This window comes from Eutrigla gurnardus (genome assembly GCF_963514095.1).
Source record: "Eutrigla gurnardus genome assembly, chromosome: 9".
NCBI classification, from domain to species: Eukaryota; Metazoa; Chordata; class Actinopteri; order Perciformes; family Triglidae; genus Eutrigla; species Eutrigla gurnardus.
The window spans coordinates 23,129,070-23,141,848 of record NC_139923.1 but is presented as its reverse complement, the minus strand read 5'-3'; the positions used below and the strand labels follow the sequence as shown (position 1 = coordinate 23,141,848).

Sequence of the window (12,779 nt, the reverse complement as noted above, 5' to 3'; positions counted from 1 at the left end):
AAAAAAACGCTCATTTTTACATGTGTGCAAAAAAAAAAAAAAAAAAAATCACTTAGTTGACCCCCCTTTCAGCTTGTCAGCTGGAACACGATGTTCTTTCCTCGTTTCTTGGAGGTTATCATAACATTTTGGAGGGGGTTTCGGTGTATTCTTGAGCTTTCTTCTGGCCAGTTGTTCACCGTCAAAGCCCTGTCGGATTATTCACAGCCAGGATACACATAACCCTATGACATGAAGTAGCAAATCAGGATTACGTTTCATTATGCAACAGCTGATTGTGGCAAATTGGAGTTACCGCTGGGGGGCGACAGTGGTGCCTGTTTACTGTATGTGCCTGTTAGGCCCTCTGGGTAATAGGCTCATTTAATACCTCGATACGATTTACAGACTTTACATTTTTTATTACTATGAAGTAAAGTTCATGTACTGAATTTAAATAGCGTGTCATTATTGCATATCCCTGCACACTTGTAGATTGGCCACCATGCACTTATTGATGTGATGTACAATTTGAACCGTCGACACTGAACTGTAGGCTCCGTAGTGTCAGTTATGTGAATGCCCTTACCATTTAATTTAAAGCATCTGTTGCGAGTCTCTTTGTGTGTGATTTTTCATTTGTGCTTGTATGCAACTGCTAAAACACACACTGTGACCACATTAATTTTAAGTATATCCACAATCCACGTGCGAAGTAGGCCACCATGTATTAAAAAATAATAATTTGCATGCTTTATTATTTAAAATATCAGTCTGTAGAAATAACACACACATTGACTCATTGTAGGGCATGTGTTAATTATCTGTCTTTATTGTGATCCCTCTAAAATACATACACACGCACTTATAGGCATACATATGGTATCGATTGTATATTTTCAGGTCTCCGTGGCTGATTTAAAATAAAACGGACACTGTCTCTTTAAGAGTCACAGTTGTTCGCGTGCACTCTGCCATTTCCGTCTCGAGCCAGCCGGTGGTGTCAGTCAACAACCGTGGAGACTTCAAATAATAGCACACACTGCTGAATAGGGTAGGTTTGAGTCGATATGAAATACACGTAGGAAAAGGACGTTGCAGTTACGAGTGTTACGTTGCGGGAGTTGAGTACGTTACCAGCGCACACTTGTTTGTCGCGCGGAGCCCGCAGGAGCTTGTAGTTGACGCTCGCTAAATTTAGCTATTCCGAGCTAACACGCTACACGCCGAAGCTAACGTCACTAGCTAGCGTCGTTTGTTCATCAAGAATCGCGTTTCACGTGAGTCCCACATCCTTGTCAGTGCATATGTGTGTCCCGTATGTATCTGCGTACACGCTGCATGAGTATTTTCTCCGAGGCGAAGAGGAAGCACTCTGTTTGGTGCCGGGCTTTCTTCTTTGTTTACAAATGTAGCCGCAGCACAGTCTGCATGCTGCTAGCTAACATGCTGGTGTTGGGTAACACTTTCCCCTTTTATCTACACTCAATACCAGTAAATTAGAAAATTCCCTTCTTTTATAAAATGCTGTTTTGTAGTTTATTGGCCACACACGAGTCCCCAAAATGTCACTCACTGTTAGTAAGAATATCTTGATTGATTGTGTTTGTTCATTGAAGTTACTACAGAATCCTGTAGATCAAGAAGATCATATGCTTTATGATCATTTCTCCTCTCTGCTCACTCAGACAGAACACATCACCTCGTCTTTCCACAAAGTTGGCTGAATATCTTTTCTTCGTCTCCTGTCCTTTGAGTAAACGGTGAGTACATTGGCTCCTATCACTAAATCTGAATGAGATTCTGTCAGACCCAATTCATCATAATCATTAAAATGGAGAACAAACCCCGATATTGTCTGTTACTCAAACACTATCTGCATTTCTGCTCTATCTTCCATTAGAGACACACTGTTAGAGAAATTGGGCTGTTTTTCTGATGGTCAGCCATGGATGAAGACGACAGCCAAGATGAGCTGGTCAACCGCAGTTCGTCTCAAGGCAAAGGAAAAAGGGCTGCGCTGTGGGCCATCTCAGGTAGTCGTTTAACCTGTCTGTCATGTGTAAGATTATGAGCAGGTGAATGGAGGAGTACATGTTTTACCACCTCCATAAGAGTATCAAACATACCCAAATGCATATTTGTTCCTCTCAGATGACTCGGACAGCGTCGAAGGGGAGTCTGAGGGGGGAGAATCTGACAGCGGTGAGGGAGAAGAAGAGGGTCACCTCGATGGAGAGGATGATGATGATGAGGAAGATGATGATGATGATGAAGAGGAGGATGGTAGGACTTTTACAAGATTATCATATCATTATTATCTGCTAAACTTATTTAAGGTTCATGCAATTACAAAATACACTGTAGTCTCTCATTTTTAGCTGCTCTGATTCAGTGACAAAATATTGGATTTTTTTGTCACTCAAGAAGCCTTAGCTTCTCTGTAGAGTTGAAAAGGATTATAAACTACTTTGTGTTGTGCCGCAATGTCCTTTTATAAGGACTATATCTATAGTACATTCACAATACATTTCTATCCACTTTTATCAGATGAGGAAGAGGAGGGGGATGCTAAGGCTGAGGATGGAGCTTTCGGGGGAACGTCTCTTGACCTTGCAGAGATGAGCTCGGACGAGGACACGGAGAGGTGTCCCATCTGCCTTAACTCGTTCAGCAGCCAGCCTGTGGCAACACCAGAGAACTGCGAGCACTATTTCTGTCTCGACTGCATCCTCGCTTGGGCCAAGGTGCGTCTGATATAATGTTGTCTCATCCCAAGGAGAAAGCACTTTGTTAGAGAGCACTGATTATCCGTATCTGCATTGACGAAGCATCTGTGGTAGAGGAAGCTGAATGGCTAATTTTCCGACGTTTTTGTTTTCCGCTATTTAGAATGCAAACTCCTGTCCTGTAGACCGTATTGCCTTCAACAGCATATACCTACGGAAATGTTTTGGTGGCAAAGTGAAGAAAATGGTGAGTATGTTCAGTTTTAGCATAACCTCCGGAACATTTCTTAAATCAGTTTATTCAATATAAATGTATGGTGCGTGTGCTTATTAGTTCTGTGTGTTTTATGGTGCCTGCTTCCTTCAGATCACAGTACAAAAGCCTGCGAAGGAAGAGCAAGTGGAAGTGATAGATTTGGAACTGGACCAGACCAGCTGTGAGGTGTGCGGGGGCAGGGATCGTGAGGACCGCCTCTTGCTCTGTGATGGGTGTGATGCTGGGTGAGATCGATATTATTATACTAAACAAGCCTTTCTTTTGCCTTAATTACAGCTTCTCAGATTTTTTTATCATCATATAAATCTGTTGTTCCATAGGTATCACATGGAGTGTCTCACTCCAGCTCTTGACTCTGTTCCTGTGGAGGAATGGTTCTGTCCCGAGTGTGAAGCCAGCAATCGTCACTCAAGTATGCCTTTAAGTTATTTGCCTTTCTAAATTCATACTTTCTCAAACAGCATTTTCAACCTGGTAGTCCTTTACAAATAGGAAGAACACTAAATCTGAATATCCATCTTGCAATATACTAAATAACATAGTGAATTGATGTTCTTCCATGTCACATTTGTATGGTTTTTGTTTTATTTATTTTCTTTGTGGAATTGCACTTATTTTTTTCTAATTCACTTTCAACAAAAATATGTTGCAAACAGCCCACATTTCTATAAAAAAAACTACATATTTAGCTATAACTGTTAGTTATATTACAAGTGGCCATGTTGTGTGCACTCATTAGCATCTTTCCACAAGTCCGATGTTTACATATTTTGTCTCAGGGGTTTCAGCTGAGGAACTGAGTGAAACAGAGAGCCTACCCTCCACTGCCCGCCCTGCAACCAGTCGCTTCCAGTCCGGTGCTGCAGGTCCCACCAGAGCTATTGCCCGAACGCAGCAGAGCGAGAGGGTTCGAGCTAATGTCAACCGACATCGCATCACACAGGCACGGACATCGCAGGTTTGGCATGAGGCGTGATGCTTCAAGTCTTGGCTTATCTTCCAACTCACTTCTTCAGCATAACTGCAGGCTGGATCTTGCTTAAATGTCTTGACGTTTTACAAAATGTGTTTTTGTGCAGATTATAGTTACTGATGGCATCTATGACTTACTGAGTTGTGTGTTTGGGCAATTTCCTTGTCAGCTCTTGTATGTGCTGTTGACAAGTAGAAATGAGGGCATGTGTTTTGTTGACATTTGTTGTATTTGATTGGTGATTGAAATGCTTGTGTTAAGGAGCAGTGTGTGCAGCCAGGGCCAATACTTTTGATTGTTTTAACAATTCAATAATTTATTTTTCAGTGGCAGATTTTATGTTTTCAGATTTAGTTTCACTTTCAGATTGTATATTTTCAGTTTCAGATTTTTGGCCTTTTTTTTTTTTTTTTTCAATTAATACATTGTATTTTTCAAAATTCAAGATCAAAACCTGAACTTTCAGTTTAATTTTTTTTCTCTCCAAACAATCAAAACTACTGGCTCTGATTTAGCTCCATAGTTTAGACAACACTGGTTTGTGAAAGCAAGTAATGCTATTTTTTCTTACTAGCTGGCCCCGACGTTTCTGATTCAGTCCACTTGGCTGGATGAGACTATTAATGCTGTGGTGGCTGGTCTCAACACGGCCGTGTATGTACGGGACTTCACATCTCGTGTCCCATCTAGCACCAGGCGCAAGACCAGTGAGTAAACACACACATTCAAATTCAGTTTTTAGATAGTTAACGAGATTATAAGCAGACACAGATATCTGCACGAGATAGCTATGAGGCCAAAATGATGATGCATTTTATGATTGTTTAAACAGGAAAACGCAGAAAGGTCAGAAGAAAGAACACATCTGCTAATGGTAAAGCAGCAAGTACGGGAGTGAAGAAGAGGAGACGGAAAGGGAGGAGGACTAAATCCAGACGAAAGCTGGTGAGTGTCATCAGTGTTGAGATTTAAATGATTTGGTTTTAAATGTTTTATCAATGACTGAATGTGAACCATGAATAATTGGTTTGATTTAATTACAATGTAAATTTTGCTTGTTGTTGTTGTAAGATGCTTTTCTCTCTCGATAAACTCTATCCCCGTGTTTTCCTACCAGATGAAAAAAACAGCAACCCCTCGAAGCCGTATTGCTAATAGTCTCAGAATTGGAAAGGACAAGAAGAACTCTTCACTTCCTACCGTATATCGCCCATCAGAGAACACGCTAAGCAACATGCGTGCTGACATAGGTGCAGCTTCCCTCTCCATCTATGGAGATCCATTTGATCTGGATCCATTTGTGGATCGGTAAGGAGACTACAAATTGTTTTTGCACTCAAACAAACAAAACCAAATACATCCTCAATATGACTTACGATTGCAAATTCAACATACATTTATTTGAATCAGGTCAGCCTTATGATTATTATGCAGTTATCGCTATCGCCTATTGAAGTTTAGTGTGTGGTTTTCATCTGACCAGTGAGGAGGAAGGGCAGCAGGCCAGAGTTACATCGTTGTTGGAGGCCAAGAGGCGAGGGATCTCTCGCTCTGCTCTTCGCTCCCACCAGCCTGTAGCGCGACCCGTCACTGCAGGCCATTCCAGGTAACATTCACATTCTGCCATCAAGAGTAATGTTGGTTTTCCAGAGCATATCTGATTTGGAATGTTCCATGTTTATAGCAAACTGAGTAACATGTTTCCACTCATTCAATCACTAACATGACCAGTATTTTACTGCAGCATGGTGTAACAATGCAGTGTTTTTAAATGTCCTCAATATTGGTTAGAAGGATCCCTAGACACACCGGCATGACATGATAGAACATTTGTCACAAAGCAAATAAAAATAAATACATCTGTAATCAATTTAGCTTAGAAAAAGACGAGCAGATTTAAAAACGGATGATTAAACAACAATTCCATTCCTCGTATTTCACATGTGTGAGGTGTCTCCAGCTTCATGGATATGGTTGATCGAATTAAAGGTTTGCTTTCCTTTACCAGGAGAGGAATGGACGTGCCAGGGGGTGTTGTGGAGGCAGCTCCTGTGCCCGACCTTCTTGGCAGCATCCTCTCGGGACAGAGCGTCCTCTTGATGGACAGCTCTGATGTCATTATTAATCGAGATGGTTCCCTTAAAGCTACAAAGCAAGGTGTGTGTGTGTGTGTGTGTGTGTGTTATTCGATTTTTTTCCACATTCTGTTTTGTAAATCAATGACATCTGTTGTAGTCAATTCGGACACACTAATACCACATGTATATGCAACAATTGGTGAACACAGGGGAAAAACAGAATATGAATGATCAAATCTGCACCCTGAGTGCAGTTAATTTTTCAGTGAAACCTGCTGAGCAAAGCAAAATAATGTAATTCTTCCATTCTTTGTGTGTTTTATCTCAGATGTCAACCTCAGCCCAGTGATGTCACCCAGCCACGGAGACAGTTCTCCGTCTCTACACTACAACGGCGACCTACCGGGATCCTCTCATAGCTCCACGAACAGACCTTTCTCTCCTCACTTACCCCCCCACATGCCCTCCTCAGCCAGCCACAGCCAACCATCTTCCCATTCTGATTTACCACCACGAGGTCTTCCAAGTTTACAGCCACCTCATCCAGTCAGACCCACGCTCCCCCCTGGCCACAGGAGAACAAGTAGCGTTGGAGCCCCCAGCCCCTCTTCATCCATCCCCCCCACCCAAGACTCCAGCTCCAAGAGCAAGGGAGGGTCCTCATCACAGTCCCAACCTAAAAAAGCACCTATAAAGCCCATGTGGGTAGACGTGTCAGTGCTTCCTAGGATACCAAAAATTAAAAGGGAGGACAGTGGTGTCTCAAATGATGGCACCGGTCAAGGTGGCAGCATTGGCTTTAATCAAAGCAGTAGCAGGAGGGGAAATGGTAGTAATTCTTCCAGTGGGAGTAATGGTTACGGTGAGCCAGGGATGGGTGTGAACAGCCTTGCTGGGGACAAGGGAAAGCAGCATAGTGTAGACCAGCAAAAGGGGAGGCCTGACGGTCCGGCTCAGAGGCAGAGGTCTGACGGTGCCGGCTCGTCCTCCGCCTTCTCCAACTCCTTCTCCTCTTCTTCCGTTCCCACTGGCTCTTCTGTGAGCCACCCACGTTATTCCATGTCTTCCTCATCGTCCTCATCTTCATCAGCTGTGAGTTTCCGCATCAACTCCAGTGGGAATTCTTGGCAGTCGAGGCGGCTAAGCAGCTTGTCATCCTCTGCTGCCGGAGGCAGTTCGAAGGCACCCCGGAGAGAAAAGGAAGATGAAGCAAAGAAGAGACAGCTGCACAGGGATAAACAGATGCTCCTGGCATCGCGTACGCTGAGCGATACGGAAAAAGACACTAATACAATCTATGATCCCTTTGATCCCACTTTGTCAGACTCGAGCAGCTCAGACCATGAAGCTGATCGCCCGAGCCTCGGTGGCAGCTCCCGTCATGCCACACACGAGGGGAAGGCTCCTCGTATAGGAAATGAGGATATGGTGCAAAGCAAGCGGGTCATGGTTCCCGTGAAAGCAGAAACACAGGAGATTGAGGCCTCACAGGAAGAACCTAGTGCTCTGGAAACCACGTCACAGGAGGTCAGATTGTCACAGACGTTTGTCAAGGTAAAAAAGGAATCGACATCAATAGATATTAAGACTGAGAAACAAACATTACTACTTCCCACTAAAATTAAGAAAGAGCCCGTGTTAGATGATGCAGGTGGAGCTGAAACGTTTAGTTACAGCGTAAAGAGTTTGAAGTCGGAGACAGTAGACGCCACACCACCGCTTCAACACAGCCTGGATCTTGTAAAGACTGAGGGAGAGACTCTAGAGGAGGAGAGTGGACCGAGTGTTGGAGCTCCCAACAGTACTAACAATTCATCAGCATCTAGCTCTGGTCTCACCAAGACGAAACAAAAGCCAGAAATGAAACCGCATTCAAAATCCTCTCCAAAGTCAAGAGATTTGGACCATAAGAAAAAGTCCTCGAAGGACATACGCTCTAGCAGTTCAGAGACAGACCGAGGTAAGAGAGGAGACCATCATGCCTCAGGCCAAGGAGGCCGACTGAAAGAAAAGGAGAAGGACAGAGAAAGGAGTTCCAGGCGGTCAAGGTCCAGAGAGAGGAGGAGGAGGAGGTCATCCTCATCCTCGGAAAGCTCTCAGTCCAATTCCCCTGATGGGTCTCGCAGAAAGAGACGGCGTTCCCGGTCACGATCCAAAGACAGGAGACGATCTAGGTAAATATTGAATACTATTTCCAACATTCCTGGTATCAACTATGTAGTTTCCATCTGTTTGACTGAAAGACCTTTATTTAGGACCTAGTAGTTTTCTTCAGTTAAGGGTTTTCTCTGTCATTACTGATTGCAGGTCTGGTTCCAGCTCTAGCAGCAAAGAGCGTTCAAGGAGGAAGAAGAGTGAACAAAGGAGCAAGGAGAGAAATGATGGCCGAGAGAGAGACTGTGATAGAAGACGGGTGTCAAAGGACAAGAGACACGATCGGTCTCGCTCAAAATCACGATCCAGATCCAGATCTAGATCAAAGGACCATAAACGCGTTCGGTCTCGCTCAAAATCACGATCCAGATCCAGATCTAGATCAAAGGACCATAAACGCGTTCGGTCTCGCTCAAAATCGCGGTCCAGATCCAGGGAAAGGAGGAAAGGCCACCACACAGGACTGCAACAATCATCTCTTTCATCCAGAGACAAGGTGGAGTCGAGTTCAAAAGACAAGAGGAGACACAGGTCTAGATCCAGCTCCAGAGAGAAAAGGAAAGAAGAAGCATCATCATCCAAGAGTTCTCAGAAGACTTCAGGGTCCTGTGTTTCATCCTCTAAAGACACAAAACAGTCGCAGGGTAAGAAAAAGGAGAAGACTGTCACTCAACACTCCCTCAAAGTGGATCAAATTGCCACAGTGAATAAACCGAAGACGCCCTCCTGTACTGCCACCCTTAATGTTAGAAGGAAAGGCAGAGCCCTCACGGCAGAGGGTCAGGCAAAAACAGCAGAAATGGTTAAAGAGGTAAAGGTTGAAAAAGAAATTAAGAAAGAAAAACAATCATCTCTGGATATGTTTGAAGAGGCTTTTTCTCTTACTAAACCAATGGAAGAAGAAACTGACTTTCATCCTTTGTTGGCAGCAAAAAGCAAAGACGAGGAGGCAAATGAAGACTCCATCAAGACCGAACCCCTTAAAATCAAGACCGAACCGCTTAAAATCAAGACCGAACCCCTTAAAGTCAAGACCGAACCACCTAAAGTCAAGACCGAACCCCTTGAAATCAAGACCGAACCGCTTAAAGTCAAGACTGAACCGCTTAAAGTCAAGACTGAACCGCTTAAAGTCAAGACTGAACCGCCTAAAGTCAAGACTGAACCGCTTAAAGTCAAGACTGAACCACTTAAAGTCAAGACTGAACCGCTTAAAGTCAAGACTGAACCGCCTAAAGTCAAGACTGAACCGCCTAAAGTCAAGACTGAACCGCCTGAAATCAAGGTTGACACAAAGCAGACCCAAATCCCCATAATTAAATCGGAGCCGGGTTCCCCAGAGTTAGGCCACTTAAGCCCCGTCCCCGCACGTGTTCCAGCAGACGGCCTCAAGGATCCAGCCTCTCAGTCTCACCCAGAGTTAATGGACACTGTTGAGTTGACCACACCTGTAAAGCAGGAAGTTCAGCAACCCTCAGACTCCGATGATGACTTTAATGTGGATGTGATGCTGGACAACCTTGACTACGTGAAGTCTGAGCGCACAGACAGCGTTACATCCGTCAAACAAGAGAAGGAAGTAGAGGCGGAGAAGACTGAACCAGTATCGGCTGTAGTGGGAGTGAAGTCCAAGACTCAAGTGAAGAGGGTTACCTGGAATATACAGGAGCCTGAGGGGCCTCAACCAGAGAAATCTGCAAGCAGTAAGTGATGCAGCTGTATGCGCCACACTAGTTTTAGTTTCTTTTAGTAACTTGATCTTGTTTTATGTTGCTGTCAGCTAAATGTTTTTCTGAATCCTTTCTTGCACAGAGCTGGCTCTGTATAAATTGAAGCTGAAGCAGGAAGGAGCGCGCAGACCTTCTTCAACAGTCCAGACATCCGGTCAGGTAGGACAGTCACTTGTTACCACTTAATATTTCTAGCAACTGGTGTTTTTACACATCAATGATTTAATGTGATTAAATGACCAGAGGGTGGCAGTGTTTGTCTAGAAGCAGCAACTGTATCGTCTGGGTGAAATCACGTGGTAGAAACTAAAACTGGTAGAAACTGCTAGGAAGTGAAACTGATACTGAATTATTATCCGACAACAACACATGTGATGTAATCAGTCCCTAACATTATGATTCTAACCATGTCTAGGTAACATTTTGGACTCTTGCTCAAATTAAACATTACTGAGATACATCACCATGGATTGTGGGACATTTTAATGGGCATTTTCACAATTTGTATTGACAAAATGATTATTTGAGACAAAAACTTAAGTTGCAGCTCTAAATCCAACCTTTATCTTTTAGTCTAGTCTTTTTCTTATCATCCATATAATCTGACTTTCACAGGACATCACTGGAGCTGCCAGTAAGCCCTCCAAGAGGGATGCTGATGGTCCCCTGAGCACCTCCTCCAGATCTGCTGTACAAGGAGAGGCAGACGAGGGGGATCCAAGGAAAGACCAGGTGAATCCCCCTTTTTAAATAAATCTAACTCCTGCTACTACTTGTGAGAATATTTGTGGTGACATGTGATGCTTTACCCCTGCCATCAGTATTTGAAGAAGCTACACATGCAGGAGAGAGCTATAGAAGAGGTCAAGCTCGCCATCAAGCCTTTCTACCAGAGGAGAGACATCACCAAGGACGAATACAAAGAGATTCTACGGAAAGCTGTCCAGAAGGTGGGTTCAAACTGAAGTCAGTGTCACGTCACCAGTTGAATGAGTGTTTCCTGAGAATGTATTTGTAATTATCTTGTGTTCCTGGTCCTCAGGTGTGCCACAGCAAGAGTGGGGAGATCAACCCAGTGAAGGTGGGCAATCTGGTCAAGGCATACGTGGACAAATACAAACATGCTAGGAAACACACGAAGGGAGAGGGGGAGTCACTGGAGGCTGAGACCATGACAACCCCATGATAGCCCATGACATTAAAGGCAAGGACAGCCACACCCACTGCAAACACTTATTCATACGTTATACTTTGTGTCCCACCACTGGGTGTGATCTAAACAGTTGACAAAGACTTGCGCAAAGCTTCAAGATGGAACAACCTCTGTAATGTCAAGCTTTTCTATCGTAGCCGAATATCAAGAACAAACTTCTTTTTTTTTCTCTTCTTTTTTTGAGCACTTGAACTCCACCTATTGATGTCTTTGCGCTTGGACAGTCACTGCCAAGAACTGGTCTCTTTGTAATACAGGAACTTAATGGGAGAACTTCAGGTTGTGCCTTAAAGAGGCAAATCTCAAAGACCCTCCCACGGCGGGATATATCAGGTAGCTTTCTCCACTGGGAGGATGTTGAATTTCATGTGGCTCTTTTTTTTCTTTTGTGGGGGTGAAGGGGTATTTATCAGTGGCAGAAACTTTTTGTTGGCTAAAAAGTGGTATAAAAATATGCATATTGCATATTGCAGAAATTTGCATTATTAAGGAACAACACTGTTATGCAATTTTGTAGGACATTTATCAGTAGAGCGTTTGAACAATTTTAGATTTGGTTGTAAATAATATAGATTTGATATATCCACTTGTTTCTTCCGTTTATCTGTGTTGCCTGTTCCGAATGACTGACATAAATCGTTATACTGTAGTTTACACGGTTGATTGGTTTGTATTTTGTATTTGAAAGCCTCAGTAATCTTTCTGGTCTTTCCCATCTCTAATGAACTAAACCTAGTCCAGCAGGGTGTCTTCTGGCTCCGCAGCTTGAAACCAACAGCCTCCTTATTTTTTTTTTGGCACACTTGTTTTCTTATGTTCTCAACAAACTTTTGAATCTCATCATTATCTATTTTTCAACCCATCACTCAAATGTAGAGAACTGGGCTAATATTTTGTTTTGTGCCAAATTAGAAATTATAACAACAACAATAATAATCCATCAATAAAAGAGATTGGATTTGTTTTGGGGCATTCTGTTTAAACAATAGAAACTACCACTCCACAATACATAAGCAGTGTAGATTTCATTTTGGAGTGAAAGCGGTTATAATACAGACTTTCAGTTCCCATTATCTCGCAAAAACGTTGATGTCCATATTTTGTCTTATCTGGTGCTTTCATGTCCACTAACATTTTAACTACAGTTTAATTCTTTTTGTATTTAAAGTATATTAACGAGTGTTAAGTTAATTTTATTGCTGTAATGTGAGGACAATTTATAGTCTGGAACATCTCATAAATATTTCCAAGGTAGGTATGATGGAATTTACCACATGCCCTTTAGTCGGGAACATTAAATCAACCCTTTCGGCGGTCACCTGCAGTACTTAACTGCAGCCTCATTATGACTGCTTTGTCATTGTGTGTTCAACAGAAACCCTCCTCTTGGTGGTATCCTTTACCGCATTGCGCTCTTTAACAGAAATGTTAATGAGAAAGTCATTCTGCGTATCCAGCATTTAGGTGTCTGTAGTATGTTTGCCACTGTAAAGACAGATCTGTTGGGTGACTGGACCTGCCTTGGGCTTCGTTGTCTTGTTTAATTGGGTTTTATAAGGACAAGAAGCGGGACACTCTACAATAACAGGTGCTCATGCTTATCTGAATGTATTTTACGTTGTTTCTGCATTTACTTGATCAGACAG

At 43.1% G+C, this 12,779-nt stretch overlaps 1 protein-coding gene across 1 annotated transcript; it reads left to right on the top strand.

The window, feature by feature from the left end:
- Positions 1-963: 963 nt before the first annotated feature.
- Positions 964-11,782, top strand: phrf1 (PHD and ring finger domains 1). Its single transcript, XM_084017850.1, has 20 exons — positions 964-1,033; positions 1,668-1,742; positions 1,883-2,015; positions 2,134-2,265; positions 2,530-2,726; positions 2,872-2,955; positions 3,076-3,209; positions 3,306-3,397; positions 3,765-3,943; positions 4,533-4,665; positions 4,791-4,903; positions 5,076-5,266; positions 5,442-5,564; positions 5,967-6,115; positions 6,365-8,210; positions 8,344-9,893; positions 10,003-10,079; positions 10,536-10,652; positions 10,742-10,870; positions 10,963-11,782. The coding sequence occupies exons 3-20, from the start codon at positions 1,928-1,930 to the stop codon at positions 11,104-11,106; spliced, it is 5,478 nt and encodes a 1,825-aa protein (XP_083873976.1). The 5' UTR covers positions 964-1,033; positions 1,668-1,742; positions 1,883-1,927; the 3' UTR covers positions 11,107-11,782.
- Positions 11,783-12,779: the final 997 nt, after the last annotated feature.